Here is a 21,542-nt window from a genome sequence, read left to right on the forward strand (position 1 = left end):
GGCTTCGAAGCTCCCCCCTCTGCCTCCCGCAGACTCCGCCCGCGAAGGGGCTTCCTAGTGTGTGGGAACTTTTCCTCCTTCACAGCTCCCTCCCACTGGTGCAGGTGCCGTCCCTATCCTTTTGTCTCTGTTTATTCTTTTTTTTCTTTTGCCCTACCCAGGTACGTGGGGAGTTTCTTGCCTTTTGGTAGGTCTGAGGTCTTCTGCCAGCCTTCAGTAGGTGTTCTGTAAGAGTTGTTCCACGTGTAGATGTATTTCTGGTGTATCAGAGCAATAGTTCAGATCCAGGTGTTATGATGACTTGCTCCAGCAAATATATCAGACAGTATATACTTGTGGCAGTGTTTCACAATCCTTCTTCAAGGGATGCTGGCCTCCTCCTTAGGCTCTGGATCTGTGGAAGTGGCCCACATCTCTCTCTGGGCTCCTATTTTGACCCCGACGATGCGGCTCTGCATGGCGTGGGACACTTTCTTCAGGAATTGGCCAAGGAAAAGTGCGAGGGCGCCCAGCGTCTCTTGAAAATGCAAAACCGGTGCTGGAGCCACGCCCTTTTCCAAGATGTGCGGAAGCCTTCTCAAGATAAGTGGGGTGAAACCCAGGACACTGTGGAAGCCGCCATTCTCAGGGAGAAGAACCTGAACCAGGCACTATCGGATCTGCGCGCCCTGGGTTCCACCCGCGCAGACTCCCACTATGTTTTTTTTTAATTGGAGTAAATTTGCTTTACAATGTTGTACTAGTTTCTGCTGTATAGTGACCTTAATCAGCTATATGTATATATATATTCCCTCCCTCTTGAAACTCCCTCCCAACACCCCATCCCACCCATCTAGGTCATCACAGAGCACCGAGATGAGCTCTCTGTGCTATACAGAAGATTCCCACTAGCTATCTATTTTGCACATAATAGTTTAAATGTGTCAATACTAATCTCCCAAATCATCCCACCCTTCATTTTCCCCCAGGGTCCACATGTCCGTTATCTGCACCTGCGTCACTCTTCCTGCTCTGGAAATAGGTTCATCTGTATCATCTTTCTAGACTCCACATATATGCATTAATATATGGTATTTGCTTTTCTCTTTCTGACATACATCACTCTATGACAGTCTCTAGGTCTATCCACATCTCTATTAATGCCACAATTTTATTTGATTTTAAGGCTGAGTAATATTACATTTTATATATGTACAACATCTTCTTATCCATTCATCTGTCAATGGACGTTTAGCTTATTTCCATGTCCTGGCTATTGTAAATAGTGTTGCAATGAATACTGGGGTACATGTGTAGTTTTGAATTAAGGGTTTTTCAGGTTATATGCCCAGAAGTGGGATTCCTGGGTCATATGGTAGGTCTATTTTTCATTTTCTAAGGAACCTCCATACTGTTCTCCACAGTGGCTGTATCAAGTTATATTTCCACCAACAGTGCATGAGGTTCCCTTTTCTCTGCATCATCTCTGGCATTTATTGTTTGTAGATTTTTTGATGATGGCCATTCTGACTGGCACGAGGTGATATCTCATTGCAGTTTTCATTTGCATTTCTCTAATAATTAGTGATGCTGAACATGTTTTCATGTGTCTCTTGTCCATCTGTATGTCTTCCTTGGAGAAATATCTATTCAGGTCTTCTGCCCATTTTTTCTTGGGTTGTTTGTTTTTTTTGTGATTGAGCTCCATGAGCTGTTTGTATATTTTAGAGATCAATTCTTTGTCCATTGCTTCATTTGCAAATACTTTCTCCCATTCTGAGGGTTGTCTTTACGTCTTGCTTACGGTTTCCTTTGCTGTGCAAAAGCTTTTAAGTTTCATGGATCCCATTTGTTTATTTTTGTTTTTATTTTCATTACTCTAGGAAGTGGGTCAAAAAGATCTTGCTCAGGTTTATGTCAAATAGTGTTTTTCCTTTGTTTTCCTTTAAGAGTTTTGCAGTGTCTGGTCTTACATTTAGGTCTTTAATACATTTTGAGTTTATTTTTGTGTATGGTGTTAGGTAGTGTTCCAATTTCATCCATTTACATGTAGCTGTCCAGTTTTCCCAGCACAAATTATTGAAGAGGCTGTCTTTTCTCCATTGTATATTCTTGCATCATTTGTCAGATATTAGGGGACAATAAGCATGTGGATTTATCTCTGGGCTTTCTATCCTGTAACATTGAAGTATATTTCTGTTTTGTGTCAGTACCATACTGAAGCTTTGTAGTATAGTCTGAAGTTGGGGAGCTTAATTGCTGGAGATCAATTTTTCTTTCTCAAGATTGCTTTGGCTATTTAGGGTCTTTCATGTTTCCATGAAAAGTCTAAAATTTTTTGTTCTAATTCTGTGAAGAATGCCATTGGTAATTAGATAGGGATTGCATTGAATCTGTTGATTGTTCTGGGTAGTATAGTCATTTTCACAATATTGATTCTTCCAATTTGAGAGCATGGTATATTTCCCCATAAGTTTATGTCATCTTTGATTTCTTTCATCAGTATTTTATAGTTTTCTGAGTACAGGTCTTTTGCCTCCTTAGGTAGGTTCATTACTAGATATTCTATTTTATTGTTGTGATGGTCAATGGGATTGTTTCCTTAAATTGTCTTTCTGATCCTTCATTGTTAGTGTATAAGAATGCAAGAGATTTCTTTGCATTAATTTTGTATCCTGCAACTTTACCAAATTCACTGATTAGCTCTAGTAGTTTTCTGGTGGCATGTTTAGAGTTTTCTATGTATAGTATCATGTCATCAAAATAGTGACAGTTTTATTTCTTCTTTTCCAATTCATATTCTTTTTATTTATTTTTCTTCTCTGATTGCCATGGTTAGGATTTCCACAGCTACGTTGAATAAGAGTGGCAAAAGTGGACATCTTTGTCTTGTTCCGGGTCTTAGAGGAAATGCTTTAAGTTTTTCACCATTGAGAATGGTGTTTGCTGTGGCTTTGTTGTATATGCCCTTTATTATGTTGAGGTAGGTTCCCTCTATGCCCACTTTCTGGAGAGTTTTTTTTATCATAAATGTGTTGAATTTTTTCAAAAGTTTTTCACCATCTATTGAGATGGTCATAAAGTTTTTATTCTTTAATGTGTTAATATAGTGTATCACATTATTTGGTTTGCGTATATTGAAGAATCCTTGCATTCCTGGGATGAATCCCACTTGATCATGTTGTATGATCCTTTTAATGTCTTCTTGGATTTTCTTTGCTAGTATTTTGTTGAGGATTTTTGTGCCTATGTTCATCGGTGATATTCTTCTGTAATTTTCTTTTTTTCTGATATCTCTGTCTGGTTTTCGTATCAGAGTGATGATGGCATTGTAGAACGAGTTTGGGAATGTTCTTCCCTCTACAATTTTTTGGGAGAATCTTAGAAGGATAGCTTTTAGCTCTTCTCTAAATGTTTGATAGAGTTTGCCTGTAAACCCATCTGGTCGTGGACTTTTGTTTGTTGGAAGATTTTTAATTACAGTTTCAATTTCATTACTTGTGATTTGTCTGTTTATATTTCCTAAATCTTCCTGGTTCAGTTTTGGAAAGTTGTCACTTTCCAAGAATTTGTCCATTTCTTCCAGGGTGTATATTTTAGTGGCATATTGTTCCTCATAGTAGTCTCTTATGATCCTTTGGATTTCTGCAGTGTCAGTTCTAATTTCTCCTTCTTTATTTCTTATTTTATTGATTTGAGTCCTCTCCCTTTTTTTCCTTGATGAGTCTGGCTAAATGGTTATCAATTTTGTTTATCTTCTCAAAGAACAAACTTTTAGTTTTATTGATTTTTGCTTTTGTTTTCTTCATTTCTACTTCATGTATTCCTGTTCTGATCTTTATCATTCCTTTGACTAACTTTGGGTTATCTTTGTTCCTCATTATCTAGTTGTGTTACGTATAAAGTTAGGTTGTTTATTTGAGATTTATTTTGTTTCTTGAGGTGAGATTGAATTGTTATAAACTTCCCTATTAGAACTGCTTTTGTTGTGTCCCATAGGTTTTGGGTCATAATGTTTTTGTTGTCATTTATTTCTAGGTATTTTTTAATTTCCTGTTTGATTTCTTCATTGATCTCTTGATTACTTAGCAGCACACTGTTTAGCCTCCATGTGTGTGCTTTTTTTTTTTCTGTGATTGATTTCTAATTTCATAGTGTTGTGGTCCAAAATGATGCTGGATGTGATTTTAATTTTCTTAACTTTTCCAAGGTTTGATTTGTGACCCGAGGTGTGATCTATCCTGGTGAATGTTCCATGTGAACTATAGAAGAAAGTGTATTCTCTGCTTTTGAGTGGATTGTCTCATACATATCAGTCAAATCTATCTGGTCTATTGTTTCATTTAAGCATAGTGTTTCCTTAATTATATTCTGCTGGGATGATCTATCCATTGGTAAGTGAGGTGTTAAAGTCCCCCACTATTATTGTGTTACTGTCAATTTCCCCTTTTATGGCTGTTAGCATTTGCCTGATGTATTAAAGTGCTCCTATATATTTACAATTGTTATATATTCTTCTTGGATTGACATCTTGATTGTTATGTAGTGTCCTTCCTTATCTCTTTTAACAGTCTTTATTTTAAAGTCTGTTTTATGTGATATGAGTATTGCTACTCCAGCTTTCTTTTGATTTCCATTTGCATGGAACATCTTTTTCCATCTCCTCATTTTCAGTCTGTATGTGTCCCTAGGTCTGAAACAGGTCTCCTGTTGACGGCAAACATAAGGGTCTTGTTTTTGCATCCATTCAGACAGTCTGTATCTTTTGTTTGGAGCATTTAATCCATTTACATTCAAGGTAATTATCAATATGTATGCTACTATTAGCATTTCCTTAATTGTTTGGGGTTTGTTTTTGTGGTTCTGTTTCTTCCTTTGTGTTTTCCACCTAGAGAAGTTCCTTTAGCATTTGTTGTAAAACTGGTTTGGTGGTGCTGAATTCTCTTAGCTTTTGCTTGTCTGTAAAGCTTTTGATTTCTCCATCAAAGCTGAATGAGATACTTGCTGGGTAGAGCAATCTTGGTTGTAGGTTTTTCCCTTTCATCACTGTAAATAAATCCTGACACTGCCTTCTGACCTGCTTATTTCTGCTGAAAAATCAACTGATAACCTTATGGGGATTCCCTTATATGTTATATATTGCTTTTCCTCTGGTGCTTTCAATATTTTTTCTTTGAATTTAATTTTTGTTAGTTTGATTAATATGTGTCTTGGTGTGTTTCTCCTAGAGTTTATCCTCTATGGGTCTCTCTGCACTTCCTGGACTTGGTTGGCTATTTCCTTTCCCATGTCAGGGAAGTTTTTGACTATAATCTCTTCAAATATCTTCTCATACCCTTTCTTTTTCTTTTCTTTTTCTGGGACCCCTATAATTCCAATGTTGGTCCATTTAATATTGTCCCAGATGTCTCTGAGACTCCTTAATTCTTTTCATCCTTTTTTCTTTATTCTGTTCTGTGGCAGTGATTTCCACCATTCTATCATCCAGCTCACTTATTCGTTTTTCTGCCTCAGTTATTCTGCTATTGATTCCTTCTAGTCTATTTTTCATTTCTATTATTTTGTTGTTCATCCCTGTTTGTTTGTTCTTTAGTTCTGCTAGGTCTTTGTTAAACATTTGTATGTGCTCAATCCATGCCTCCATTCTATTTTTGAGATTTTCGATCATCTTTATTATCATTACTCTGAATTATTTTTCAGGTAGGGTGCTTATTTCCTCTTCATTTATTTGGTCTTGTAGGTATTTACCTCACACCTTCATATGTAATGCTTTTTTTATCATCTCATTTTTTTTTGATGGATAGGGCTTTTTTACTGTCTTACTTTTTGTTTGGCTTGAGGCTTCCAGCACTGAAGTTTGCAGGCAGTTGGGTAGAGCCAGGTCATGGTTCTGAGATAAGGATCTCTGGGAGACTTCACACTGATGAATATTCCCTGGGATCTGAAGTTCTCTGTTAGTCCAAGCAGTTTGTATCCCACACTCCCAATATGGAAGCTCAGTCCAGATCCCCGGCCTGTGAAACAAGATTCCACAAGCTGTGCAGTGTGAGGAGAAAAGAAGCAGAACAATAACAAAGAATAAAAAATAAAATAAAATGAGAAAAATAAAAATATATATTAGAAAAAATAAAAATCTACATGAAACAACATCACCAAAGTAAAATAGAACTACAGTAGGAAAAAAAAATGCAGAAAAGGCCTTGGCTGTTGGGGGCAGAGATTAGGCAGGAGTGAGGCTTAGGCAATTGAGGGGTTTAGGCAGTGGTGGATTCTAGGTTCAGGACCCATGCAGTTGGAGGGGGCCTTGGAGTGCAGAGGTTTAGGCTCAGGACCCTAGCATGCTTGCCAGGACCCAAGTGGGCAGGGGAAATGCTGGCTGCTTTCCCTTCTCATCCTCTAATCCCCCTAGGATCTCTTCTTTCCCCACTGATCTCTTCACCATGAGTGGGTCCCTTCTGAGCTTGGGAACCCCTACCCTCACCCAGCCGCCTCTCAGAGTACCAATCTCATATTGCCTCTACTTTTCCTCTCCCCTCCCTCCCTTCCATTCCCCCAGGTCCCACATAGCTACAGGGGGCCTTGGAAGGGGGAAGAACTGTCCTTGGACCTCAGTGTGCTTCCTGGGCCCGGGTGGGTGGGGGAAATGCTGGCCGTGTTCCCTGCCTATCCTCCTATCACCCTTTGGTCTTGCCCCTTTCCCATTGATCCCTTCATGGTGAGTGGGCCCCTCCAGGTGGGAGAACCCTTCCTCTTCTGGCCACCCCTCAAGGGTGCCAGTCCTGTACCACCTCCACTTATCTTCCCCCCTCACTCCCCCCAGCATCCTACCTGGTCACTCAGCAGTTCCTCCCATCCTCGCATCCTCGTTGGTGTCTGATGTCCCCCACCAATGCCTGGTAGATGCCCTACATGTGAGGAGATGCTAACTTTGTGTCCTCATACTCTGCCATCTTGACTCCGCCCCCTTTATATCTTCTTGATGGATTAATCCTTTTATCATTATAGAATATCCTTATTTTGTCTCTTCTTACAGTCTTTGTTTTAAAGCCGATACAAGTATTTCCACCCTAACTTTCTTTTCATCTTCATTTGCATGGAATACCTTTTTCCATCCTTTCACTTTCAGTCTGTGTGTTTCTTTAGATCTGTAGTGAGTCTCTTGTAGGCAGCATATATATGGGCCTTGTTTTTTGTTTCAGTCATTTAGCCACCCTATGCCTTTTAATTGGACCATTTAATCCACTAACATTTAAAGTAATGCTTGTTAGTCATGTCCTTATTGCCATTTTGTTCATTGTTTTCAGGCATTTTTGTAGTTCTTTTCTGTTCACTTCTTCATCTTTTTCCCTCTTCCCTTGTGATTTGAGGATCATCTTTAGTGTTGTGTTTGGATTCCTTTCTCTTTTTTTCTGTGTATAACTATTATAGGTTTTTTGGGTTTTAGTCTCTCTCTCTCTCTCTCTCTGTCTCTCTCTCTCTCTCTCTCTCTCTCTCTCTCTATATATATATATATATATATCATTAAGTTGATAGTATTTAAGGTAAAACTCATTCTAACAACCCTGCATTTTTACACACTCCCTCACGTTTAATGTTTTTGATATCATATTTTACATATTTTTGTTTTGTATATCCATTAACTACTTATTGTGGACATAGATAATTTTACTACCTTTGTCCTTTAATCATTTTACTAGGTTTATAAGTGGTTGACCTACTACCTTTATTGTAAATTTGCCTTTAACAATGAGATTTTTTTCATTTGTAATTGTCATACTTCTAGTTCTGGTCTTCTTTCAGCTTAGAAAATGCCTGTTAACATTTCTTTATATTAAGCCTATTTATTGATGCTGAACCCTTTTAGCTTTTGCCTATCTGTAAAACTCTTTATCTCTCCCTCAAAATTGAATGATAGTCTTACTGGGTACAGTATTCTTGGTTGTAGGTTTTCTCCTTTCATCACATTGAATATACTGTGCCACTACCCTCTGGCCTGCAATGTTTCTTGTGAAAGGTCAGCTGATAATTTTATGGGACTTGCCATGTTTGTAACTAGTTGCTTTTCTCTTGCTCCTTTTAAGATTCTTTTTTTAATCTTCAAATTTGAACATTTTACTTATGTCTTGGTTTGGACTTCTTTGGGTTTATTTTGTTTGGGGATCTGCTTACTGAACATGAATGTCTGTTTCCTTTCCCAGGTTTTGGAAGTTCTTAGCTATTATTTCTTCATATAAGTTTTCTTCCCTTTTCTCGCTCTCTCTCTCTTTTCCTTAGAGGACCCCTATAATGAAAATCTTAGTAAACTTGATGTTGTTTCAAAAGTTTCTTAAACTATGCTAATTATTATTTTTCTTTTATTTTTTTCTCTTCAACTTGGGCAATTTCCACTACTCTGTTTTCCAGTTCACTGACCTTTCCTCTGTATTATCTAATTTACAGTTGATTACTTCTAGTATATTTTTTATTTGTTACTGCATTCTTCAATTTTGTTTAGCTCTTCTTTAATATTTTATAACCCTTTTTCAAATTTATCATTTTTCATCCATTTTTCTCCTGAGTTTTTTTAGCATGATAAGTCATTACCTTGAGTTTCTTTTTGGGTAGATTGCTTATCTCCACTTTTTAAGTTATTTCTCTAGATTTTGTCTATTATTTTTTTTTTGGAATATGTTCCTCAGTTTCCTAATTTTGCCTTATTCTTTGCATGTATTTCCATGTATTGAATAGGTCAGTTACCTTTCCCAATCTGGAAAACTGGCCTTCTGTAGGAGACATCTTAGATATTCAGTATCACACTCCCCTCTGATAACTAGAGCTATATGCTCTGATGATGCTCTCTATGTGTACTGTGTGGGCCCTTCTGTTGCTGTGGGATCAACTACTCTGGGTGCAGGGTGGGTGGAGGTTGGCCTTTGGCACTTTTGTTGCCAGAACCTGCCTTTTATGGTGTTTGCCAGCCCATTGGTGGGCAGGATTGTGTCCTAGCATAGCTGGTTGCATAGCACAGTGGATTCTGGTGCTGGTACCAGCACTCTGGTGGGCAGGTAAGCCCTGAACATAAAGAGGTTTGTAGGAGGACACCAAAATGGTGCTTGCCAGCATCAGTGTCTTTGGGATAGAACAAGCTCTGGAAAATGGCCACCACCACTGTCTATGTTTCCAAGGGGAGTCCCAGTTGCCTCCTGCATGTCTGGGAGTCTATCCAAGATCAGCTAGTGGTTGTGACACAGGCTCCTTTCAAATTAATGCTTCTGCACTGGGATTTAGAGTTTATGGGATTTTGCATGTGCCATTTAAATGCAGAGTCTCTTTTTTCTACAGCCCTCTTGATCTCCCATACACCAGCCCCTCTTAGTGTCAAAGCCAGACATCCTAGGGGTTCTTATTTATGATGCAGGATCCTGGGGCTGAGGAGTCTGATGTTGGGATCCAATCCTTCACTCCTTGGGGAGAATCTCTGTGATCATGATTATCCTCCCTTTTGTGGGTCAACTACCCAGGGGTCTGGGTCTTGAGTATGCCACATCTTCACCCCTTCTACCTGTTTCATTGTGGTTCCTTTATATTTTTAGTTGTGGAAAATCATTCTTCAGGTTGTTCTAATACATAGTTGCTCCATAAATAGTTGTAATTTTGGGGTGCCTATGGGAGGAGCTGAGCTCAGGATCTTCTTACTCTGCCATCTTGGCCACACATCTACAATAATTTGGATATATTCATTTCTTAATTTTCAATTTCTAAAATTTCCCTGAGCCAATCCAACATATTTTTTCCAATCATAGTTTTTCTGGTTTTAATCTCCTTGCTTTTCTCTCTTTCTTGAACACTGCCAGTTTGTTTTTATTTTACTTTCATTTTCTGATACTCCTTTTAAGTCCCTTTAGGGATACTATGTTATCTATATCTATATTACAGATAGATAGATAGATAGATAGATAGATAGATAGATAGATAGATAGGCAGATAGATAATATAGATAGATAACATATATTTGAGACTGTAAAGGATTCTTTGTTAATATTCTTGCATGTTCTTGGACAAGTTCTCTTACAGTGCATGTTCTTCTTATGCTTTTTATTGTCTTATGTTTTCTTCCTCCTTTACTTTTGCTCATTGTGTGCAAATATTCTTTAACTTCTTTTTCCTACCCATACCTTTAAATTCAATTACTAGAATAAAAAATAATTTATATATCACTTTCAGGATAATGACATCTAAGTTGGGAAACTTTTATGTTTTTCCTTAGAAGTCCAAGAAAGCATGTTTCTTGATGAGAACAACTGGGTCAATTTTTTTGCTCATCATTGTATTCTTAGCCCCTATCATACTGCCTAGTGTAAAATAGATACTCAATACATGTTTTCAAATGAATAAATAAGTGACAATGTCAGTGCTCAGCATGCTATTTTAGATATCTCAACATTTTTTAGGTAATTTGTAATTTATGATTTGAGCTTTTACCAAATTTCCTATTTCACTAAGAGTAGTTTTTTTTCATATTATTAATTGAGTTTCAAAAGAGAAAAATGTTGTAAAAATGCCTTTATTCCTCCATCTTTAACCAAAAGTTTCACCCATCTTTTAATGACAAGAAGTTATCATTCTTTAGTTACTAGTGTACATAAATGATCACTTTTAGTATTTACAATGACTCTATCAGGTTGATATTATTATTGGGGAGACTAAGACTAAAGGAGGTTAAGCAACTTGCTAAATGTTGCAGTATTATTAGACAGAAGTCAGAATTCAAACCCACAATGGCTTGTTTCCTAACTTTAAGTTGTACATTTATGTTAACTAAGTAGTAACTTTGCTGCCTCTTTCATTCAACTACATGGAAGATGATCTGAAGAATATAGATATTAGAAATGTACTCATCTTTTGCTCTAGGAACTTATATTCTGGTTGAAGAGATCAGCAGCTATGTCAAGAATAAACTCAGCTACAAAACAGTAGATGCCAAGTTATGTAAAAAAAGATAAGTACTATGTGAATTCTTCATAGTGAGGACAATCACAACTGAATTAGTCAAGAAAGGACTCATAAAGAGGTAGGATGCTAAAACTAAATCTTATTTGCAAAGCAAGTATTGGGGTCAAGCACAATACACTTGGTCACCTTAAAGTCCTTTGAAACCACTTGGAGAATATAGCTCTTTTGTTTTTTTGGTTGGGGCTGGGAATCATGGGATAAAATGTGTTAATTTCATATGCCTTCCTTCAAGAAATGTGTATGTGTGTATGTTGTTTCATTTATACTAAAATTATATTTTGCATGATTATGACTTGAAGGCAATGATAGTTGAATGTCAGCAGAAATTGCCAGTACAAATGTAATAGAAGCTTGTATCTCTTGCATGCTCTGAGTGATTTTTTTCCCTCCACTTATAATGTGGCATGTAAGTTTTCCTGAGTGCTGGGTGTTTGGACCTTGAAGTTTTAAGATTTTATTTTCCTCAGAATATAAACTTTGATCACATAATACAGTAGAATATTCCACTCTCAGTAGGAAAGGAATGTGATATCATAAAATTTTGTGTGAATTAATTTGGCTTCTAATTCTAGTCATATAACATTGACTATTTGGTGATCTCAGATGACCTTAGGTTATTAATATCATGAAGGCTTGGCTTTCTAATCTGTGCATTAAAAGGAATAATAACTACCTCTAAGTGTCATTACCAATGAGATAATTTATAAGACAATGTTTAGTATTATGTCTAGGTCATAGGTATTCAGTAAATGTCAGTTTCCTTCTTTCCTTGTGCTTCTCCCATCTCTTTTGTATCATTGTTTTTTCTTCTTTTTTATAATTAACTGTTTTCATTGTGTTAAAATATATATAACATAATTTTTTTATTATAACAATTTTTAACAGTAGCATTAAATACATTTCTCAGTGTTCTGTAATGATCACAGCCTTCTATATCTGAATGTTTTTATCACTGACAATAAAAACTCCTTAACAATAAAACAATAATTTTCCCTTCCCACATCCTCCCAGGCCCTGGAAAACTCTACTTTACTTTCTGATTCTATGAATTTGTCATTTTAGATACTTTATATAAGTGGGTTAAAACAATATGTATCTTTCTGGTAAAACCTATTTAACAGAGCATATTTTCAAGGTCTATTCATGCTGTAGCACATATCAAAATTTCAGTCCATTTTAAGACTGAATAATATTCCATTTTATGTATATACCACATTTTGTTCAGTCACTTATCTTTTGATGAATACTTGGGTTGTTTATACCTTTTGGTTATTGTGAATAATGTTTCTATCATGAACAAAGGTGGACAAGTATCTGAGTACCTGCTTTCAATTATTTTGAATTTGTATAGCTAGGAGTAGACTATTGCTGGGTCATATGGTAGTTTTATGTTTAACATAAGCTAAAACTGTCAAGCTGTTTTCTACAGTGTCTGCACCATTTTACATTTTCTCCAGCAGTACACAAAGTTTCCAAATTCTCACATCCTCATCAGCACTCATTTTCTGCTTTTTCTTTCTCTCTTTTTTAAATTATAGGCATCCTAGTAGATGTGAAGTGGTACTACATTGTGGGTTTTGCTTGCATTCCCCAATGACTAATGATGCTGAACATCTTTTCATACCTTTGTTAGCTATTTGTATATTGTCTTTGGAGAAATATTTATTCAAATCCTTTGCACATTTTTGAACTTTCCTTGTTGTTGATATTTTAGGGGTTTTAAACATATTTGGAATATTAATCCTTTATCAAATATATATTTGCAAATATTTTCTTATACTGTGTAAGTTGTAGTTACTCTTTCCTGATAGTATTCTTTGATGCACTAAAGTTTGCTATTAATAAAGCCTAATGTACCTATTTTTTTCTGTGCTTTATTTGGCATATCCATGAAATCACTGCCAAATTCAATAACATGAAATTTTCCCCCAATGTTTTCTTCTAGGAGTTATATAGTCTTATCTCTTAAGTTTAAGTCTTTGATCATAATTTGAGTTAATTTTTACATATGGTGTAAGAGTTCAACTTTATTCTTTTGCATGTTTATATCCATTTCTTTCCCAGCACCATTAGGTAAAAAGGGTGTTCTTTCCCTATTTATTGGCCTTCGCACCATTTTGAAAATAAATTGACTATATATGTTAGGGTTTGTTTCTTAGCTTTCTATTTTATCTATTTATCTATGTCGGTCCTTATGTAAGTACCATAAAGTTTAAGTTACTGTAGGCTTGCCATAAGCTTCAAATTTTGAAAGTGTGTTTTTCTTTCTTTTTTTTTCAAGATTATTTTGACATTAAGAGCCCCTTGTAATTCCATAAGAATTAGATGAGTAGATTTTCCATTTGTGAGGAAAACACTGTTGGAATTTTGATAGGAATTATACTAAATCTCTAGTTTACTTAGAGTAGTATTGTCATCATAGTAATGTTATCTTCTAAACCATGTACATGTGATGCCTTTCCATTTATTTCAGTCTTCTTTAATTTGTTTTAACAATGTTTTGTACTTTGCAGCATACAAAACATTCACCTCCTTGGTTAGATTTATTTCTAATACTTTTTGATGCTATTGTAAATAAAATTGTTTTCTTAATTTCATTTTTGGATTGTTCATTGCTGGTGTATAGAAACACAACTGATTTTTGTGTTGTTCTTGTATACTGAAACTGCTGAATTTATTAATTAGCTTTAGTAGCTTTTGTGTGGATTTGTTGGGATTTTCTACATATAGGATAATGTCATATTCAGATAGAGATAGTTTTAACTCTTCCTCTCAATTTGGATACCTTTTATTTATTTTTTCTGCCCCCAAGCTCTAGCTAGAATTTCAGGACAATGTCAAACAGCAGTATGAAATGTGAGCACCCTTATCTTGTTTCTGATGTTGGAGGAAAACTTTGTCTTCACGATTGATCTTAATGTCAACTGTGGGTTTCTTATTAATACTACTTTTTCATGTTGAGGGGATTTCTCACTGTTGTTAATTTTCTGAGAGTTTTAATCATGAAACAGATTTAGATTTTATCAAGTACATTATTTTCCATCAACTGGGATAATCATGTGCATTTTTTTTTGTTCTATTAATGTGACATATTACACTGAAATTTCTTTTATGTTTACCTACCCTTGCACTCTTGGGATAAATCCCATTTGGTCATGGTAAATAAGATTTGTAATACTCTCAATTCTATTTGCTAATATTTTGTTGAGAGTTTTGAACCTATATTTATAAAGGATAGTGACATGCAATTTTCTTTTCTTGAGGTTTCTTTATGTGACTTTATTATCAGTGTAATGCTGGCCTCATGAAATGAGTTAGGATGCATTCCACTGTATTCAATATTTAGCAAAAGTTGAAAAGGATTACTACTGAATATTTGTGTTTGTTAGAATTCACTGGAGAGGCCATATTATCCAAAACTTTTCATGGTTGGCATGTTTTTGTTTACTAATTTTTTTTTAACTTGCTATTGTTTGGTTGAGATTTTCTGTTTCTTTTTGAGTCAGTTCAGGCAGTTTGTGTGTTTCAAGGAATTTGTTCACTTCTAGATTATATAATAAATTACTGTACAACTGTCCATACTATTCTCTTTTATCCCTCTTATCTTTGTAAGATTGATAATGGTAATATCCCCAGCTTTATTTCTGATTTTAGTTATTTCCTTCTCTCATTTTCTGTGTTAATCTAAAGTTTTGTTAATTTTCTTGATTGTTTTAAAGAACCAACTTTTGGGTTTACTTATCTATTGTGTTTCTATTCCTTATTTCTTTATATCTTATATAATATTTATTATTTTCCCTTTCAGCAAGCTTTGCATATAGCTTACTCTTCTTTTCCAAGTTTCTTAACGTGTAAAGTTTATCTATTGATTTCAGATTTTTCTTTCTTTAATAGGCATTTCTGCCAACTGTTTCCTTCTGAGCACTGCTTTTTATGTACTGCATATGTTTTGGTAGGTTTGTTTTTATATTTTTTAATTAATTTATTTTTTTAATTGAAGTATAGCTGATTTACAATATTGTGTTAGTTTCAAGTGTACAGCAATGTGATTCAGTTATACATACATATATATCTTCTTTTTTCAGTTTCTTTCATCTTATATATTATTATATAATATGGAGTATAGTTCCTGGTGCTATACAATAGGTCCTTGTTTTTTATCTATTTTAAATATAGTAGTGTGTATATGTTAATCTCAAACTTCTAATTTATCCTTCCCCCTACTTTCCACTTTGATAACAATAAGTTGGTTTCTATGTCTGTAGGTCTATTTCTGTTTGTATATAAATTTATTTGTATCTTTTTTTATATTCAATACATAAGTGAAATCATATATTTGTCTTTCTCTGTCTCACTCACTTCACTTAGTATGAAAAACTCTCAGTCTAAACATGCTGCTGCAAATGGCATTATCTCATTCTATTTTTTTTATGGCGGAGTAATATCCTATAGTCTATATATACCATATTTTCTTTACCCATTAATCTGTTGGTGGATATATAGATTGCTTCCCTGTCTTGGCTATTGTAAATAGTGCTGCAATGAATATTGGGGTGTGTATATATGTTCAAATTATGGTTTTCCCCGGATATATGCCCAGGAGTGGGATTGCAGGATCATATGGTAAATCTATTTTTTTGTTTTTTTTAAGGAACTTCTATACTGTTCTCCATAGTGACTGCAACAATTTACAATCCCACCAACATTGTAGGAGGTTTCTCTTTTCTCCACAAGCTCTCGAGCATTAATTATTTGTAGATTTTTTCATGATGGCCATTCTGACTGTTGTGAGGTGATACCTCATTCTAGCTTTGATTTGCAATCTTCTAATAATTAGTGATGTTAAGCACTTTTCATGTGTCTTTTTGGCATCTGTATGCCTTCTTTGGAGAAATGTCTATTTAGATCTTCTGCCCATTTTTTGTTTGGGTTTTCTTTTTTTGGTATTGAGGCATATGAGCTGTTTGTATACTTTGTAGATTATTGGAACATTTGCAAATATTTTCTCCCATTCTGTAGGTTTCCTTTTCCTTTTTTTATGGTTTCCTTTTCTGTGCAAAAGCTTTTAACTTTAACTAGGTCCCAATTGTTTATTTTGTTTTTTATTTCCATTACTCTAGAAGATGCATCCAAAAAGATATTGACTGCTATTTATGTAAAAAAGTGTTTTGCCTAAGTTTTACTCTAGGTGTTTTATATTCTCCAGTCTTACATTTAGTTCTTTAATCTATTTTGAGTTTATTTTTGTATATGGTGTTAGAGAATGTTTTAATTGCATTCTTTTACATGTAGCTGTCAGGTTTTCCCAGCACCACTTATTGAAGAGAATGTCTTTTCTCTATTGTGTATTTCTGCCTCTTTTGTCACAGATTAATTAACCATAGGTTGGTGGGCTTATTTATCTCCTGTTTCATTGATCTACATTTTTGTTTTTGTTCCAATATCACACTCTTTCGATTACTGTAGCCTTGTATTATATTCTGAAGTCAGGGTGCCCTTTTCATCCCATTCTGTTTTTCTTTCTCAATATTGCTTTAGCTTTTCAGGGTTTTTTGTGTTTCCATACAAATTGTAAAAATTTTGTTCTTGTTCTATAAAAAAATGCTATTGTTAATTTGATAGGGATTACATTGAATCTATAGATTTCCTTGGGTAGTATATTTGCTTTGACAATATTGATTCTCCCAATCCAAGGACACAGTATATCTTTCCATCTGTTTGTGTTGTCTTTGATTAGTTTCATCAGTGTATTATAGTTTTCAGAGTATAGGTCTGTTGCCTCCTTAAGTCAGTTTATTCCTAGGTATTTCAAGAGTTTTGATGTGATGGTAAATGGGATTGTTTCCTTAATTTATCTTTCTGATGTTTCATTGTTAGTGTATAGAAACACAATGGATTTCTGTGTATTAATTTTGTATCATGAGACTACTGAATTCATTGATGGCCTCTGGTAGTTTTCTGGTAGAGTGTTTAGGTGTTTCTTTTTTTAAAAAAAATTATTGCTGTATAGTTTATTTACAATGTTGTGCTAGTGTCTGCTATACAGCAAAGTGAATCAGTTTTACATATACATGTATCCACTCTTTTTTAGATTCCTTTGCCATATAGCTCACTGCAGATTATTGAGTAGAGTGTCCTGTACTATACAGTAGGTTCTTATTAGTTATCTATTTTATATAGAGTAGTATGTATATTTCAATCCCAATCTTCCAATTTATCCCCCCCTTTCCCCCTGGTAACCATAAGATTGTTTCCTACATCTGTAACAGTATTTCTGTTTTGTAAATAAGTTCATTTGTACCATTTCTTTTTTTTAGATTCCACATAAAAACGATATCATGTGATATTTGTCCCTCTCTATCTGACTTACTTCACTCAGTATGACAATCTTGAGGTTCATTCATGTTGCTGTAAATGACATTATTACATTCATTTTAATGGCCAAGTAATATTCTACTGTATATATATATACCATATTTCCTTTATTTACTCCTCTGTCAATAGACATTTAGGTTGCTTCCATGTCCTGGCTATTGTAAATAGTGCTGCAATGAACATTCGAGTGCATGTATTTTTTCAAATTATGGTTTTCTCCAGGTATATGCCCAGGAGTGGGATTGCTGTATCATATGTAGCTCTATTTTTAGTTTTTTAAGGAACCCCCATACTGTTCTCCATAGTGGCTGTACCAATTTACATGCCAACCAACAGTGCAAGGGTATTCCCTTTACTTCACATGCTCTCGAGCATTTATTTTCGTAGATTTTTTGATAATGGCCGTTCTGACTGGTGTGAAGTGATACCTCATTGAAGTTTGACTTGCATTTCTCTGATAGTTGGTGATGTTGAGAACCTTTTCATGTGCCTTTTGGTTATTTGAATGTCTTCTTTGGAGAAATGTCTCAATGTCTATCTTCCATGATAGATACATTTACATTTTTGATTTGCTTTTGTTGTTGTTATTGAGCTGCATGAGCTGTTTGCATATTTTGGAAATTAATCCCTTGTTGTTCACTTTGTTTGCAAATATTTTCTCCCATTCTGTGGGCTGTCTTTTCATTTTGTTTATGGTTTCCTTTGTTATGCAAAAGTGTTTTAGTTTAATTAGGTACCATTTGTTTATTTGTGTTTTTATATTTATTACTCTAGGAGCTGGGTAAAAAAGATCTTGCTGCTATTTATGTCAGAAAGTGTCCTGCCTATATTTTCCTCTAAGAGTTTTATAGTATCCTGCCTTACATTTAGGTCTTCAATCCATTTTGAATTTATTTTTGTGTATGGTGTTAGAGAGTGTCTTAATATTTTTCTTCTACATGAAGCTGTCCAGTTTTCCCAGTACCATTTATTGTAGAGACTGTCTTTCCTCCATTGTATATTCTTGCCTCCTTTGTCATTGATTAGTGGACCATAGGTGCATAGGTTTATCTCTGGACTTTCTATCCTGTTCCAATGATCAATATTTCTGTTTTTGTGCCAGTACCATACTGTTTTGATTACTGTAGCTTTGTAGTATAGGGTGAAGACACAGAGACTGATTCCTCCAGGTCCATTCTTCTTTCTCAAGATTGTTTCTGTTATTCAGGATCTTTTCTGTTTCCTTACAAATTGTAAGATTTTTTTCTAAGTCTGTGGAAAATGCCATTGGTAATTTGATAGGGATTGGATTGAATCTCTAGATTGCTTTGGGTAGTATAGTAATTTTGATAATATTGATTCTTCCAATCCAAGAATATTGTATATCTCTCCATCTGTTTGCATCATCTTTGAGTTCTTTCAACATATAGTTTTCTGAGTACAGGTCTTTTGCTTCCTTAAGTAGGTTTATGCCTTGGCATCCTAGGTATTTTATTCTCTTTGATGCAATGCTAAATGGGATTGCTTCCTTAATTTCTTTTTCTTATTTTTCATTGTTAGTGTATTGGAATGTGAGAAATTTCTGTGTATTAATTTTGCACCCTACAAATTTACCAAATTCATTGGTTAGCTCTAGTGTTTTTCTGGTAGCATCTTTAGGATTCTCTATGTATAGTATTATGTCATCTGAACACAGTGACAGTTTTACTTCTTCTTTTCCAACCTGGATCCTTTTTATTTCTTTTTCTTCTCTGATTACTTTGGCTAGGACTTCCAAAACTATGTTGAATAAAAGTGGCAAGAGTGGACATCCTTGTCTTGTTCTTGATCTTAGAGGAAATGCTTTCAGTTTTTCACCATTGAGAATGATGCTAGCTGTGGGTTTGTCATATGTGACATTTATTTTGTTGAGATATGTTCCCTCTATGTCAACTTTCTGGTGAGTTTTTATCATACATTTATGCTGGATTTTATCAAAAGCTTTTTCTGCGTCTATTGAGATGATCATGGGTTTTTTATTCTTCAATTTGTTAATGTGTTGTATTACTCTGATTTATTGATATTGAAAAATCCTTGTATCCCTCAGTTAAATCCCACTTTTATCATGGTGTATGATCCTTTTAATGTATTGATGGATTAAGATTGATGATATTTTGTTGAGGGTTTTTGGGTCTATATTCATCAGAGATATTGACCTGTAATTTTTTTTTCTTTTTTCTTTTTTTTGGTTTCTTTGTCTGGTTTTGTTATAAAGATGATTGTGTCATCATAAAATGAGTTTGTAAGTGTTCTTCCTCTGGCAATTTCTGGAGTAGTTTCATAAGATTAGGTGTTAACTCTTGTCTAAATATTTGGTAGAAGTTGCCTGTGAAGCCATCTTGTCCTGGATTTTTGTTTGTTGGGAACATTCATTTACAGTTTTAATTTCAGTATTTATGATTTTTCTGCTCATAGTTTGTATTTCTTCCTAGTTCAGTCTTGGGAAATTGTACCTTTCTAAGAATTTGTCCATTTCTTCTATGTTGTCCATTTTATTTGCATATAGTTGCTTGTAATAGTCTCTTATGGCCCTTTGTATTTCTGTGGGGTTGGCTGTAACTTCTCCTTTATCTTTCCTAATTTTACTGATTTTAGCTCTCTCTCTTTTTTTCTTGATGAGTCTGTCTAAAGGTTTATCAATTTTGTTTATCTTTCAAATAACCAGCTTTTAGTTTCATTGATCTATTTAAATTATTTTCTTAGTCTCTATTTCATTTATTTCTCCTCTAATAGTTACCATTTCTTTTCTTCTACTAACTTTGTGCTTTGCTTTTCTTTCTCTCATTGCCTTAGATGTAAGGTAAGGTTGTGTGTCTTGTTTTCATATTTTTAATTTTGGGGAATTTTCTAATTTACCTAGTTACTTATTATTTGACCTATTTGCTCTTGAAGAGTATGTGTTTTATTGTTTGTTCGTTTTCATATATTTGTAAAATTTCCACCTGTTATTCTTCTCTAACTTTACCCCATTGTGGTAAAAGATGATGATTTGTATGATACTTATATTTTTCAAATATATTGTGGGTTGTTTTATGGTCAAATAAAGATCTATCCTGGAGAATGCTCTATATATCTTTCCAAAGAATGTATGTTGTGCTGTTGTTGAAGTGGTCTTTACATATGTGTTAGTCCTAATTGGTTTAGTTTATTGATTAAGTTTTTTTATTTCCTTACTCATCTTATGTCTCATTAATGCTATGGAAAGTGAGATATTGAAGTTTCCAACTATTATTGTATTTTAGTCTGTTTCTTCTTTAATTCTGTCAACTCTTCTTTATATATTTTGATGATCTTTCATTACACATGTAAATATTTATAATTGTTATATGTTCTTCGTGTATTGAGAGGTTTATCAAAATATAATTTCCATATTTTTCTCTTGTAACAATTTTTGACTCACATTATATTTTACCTGATATTACCTAGCCACCCAATGTCTGTTTTCTTTACTATTTGCATGGAATATCTTTTCACATCCTTTTATTTTCAATCTATGTGTGCCTTTGGATCTAAAGTGACTCTCTTGTAGCACCGTATTGTTGAATCAAGTATTTTTTAATGCATTCTTTCAATCATTTTTTAATCCATTTATATTTGAAGAAATTAACGGTAAGGTGGTTGTCACATTACTATTTGTTCTCTATATTTTTATAGATTATTTTGTCTCTCATTTCCTCCATTACTATCTTCTTTTCTGTGTAGTTGCCTTTTTTTGGTAGTGAAACATATTGATTTTCTTCTTTCATTTTTGCAGGCATTTTATTTGTGGTTATCAAGGAGATTACATTTAACATCCTAATGTTAGAGCCATGTAATTTGAATTAATACCAACTAAACTTGAAAAGCATATAAAATGATGTCTCTATACAGCTTCATTTCCCCTTTTTCTTTTGTAGTTGTCACAGATTATATCTTTATATGTTGTGTATAAATCTTTATTATAATTTTTTTTTAAATATTGTTGAAAATGAAAAGCCTTGCAAACTAAAATCACAGTAACATTAGCTAACAATTCCCCATGTAAAACCTTTGCTAGAGGTATTTCTTTCTTCATGTGCCTTCAAGTTACTGTCTAGTGTCCTTCCATTTTAACATAAAGGACTCCTTTTAACATTTCTTGCAGGACAGGTCTAGTGTTAAAAAAAACTCCCTCAGCATTTTATAAAATCTGAGAATAT

The 21,542-nt window shown here is 34.3% G+C and overlaps 1 protein-coding gene across 1 annotated transcript; it reads left to right on the forward strand.

The window, feature by feature from the left end:
* The first annotated feature begins 296 nt into the window (after positions 1–296).
* Positions 297–710, forward strand: LOC132513110 (ferritin light chain-like). The gene has a single exon (XM_060137304.1). The coding sequence runs from the start codon at positions 297–299 to the stop codon at positions 708–710; it is 414 nt and encodes a 137-aa protein (XP_059993287.1).
* Positions 711–21,542: the final 20,832 nt, after the last annotated feature.

This window comes from Lagenorhynchus albirostris, chromosome X (genome assembly GCF_949774975.1).
Source record: "Lagenorhynchus albirostris chromosome X, mLagAlb1.1, whole genome shotgun sequence".
NCBI lineage: Eukaryota > Metazoa > Chordata > Mammalia > Artiodactyla > Delphinidae > Lagenorhynchus > Lagenorhynchus albirostris.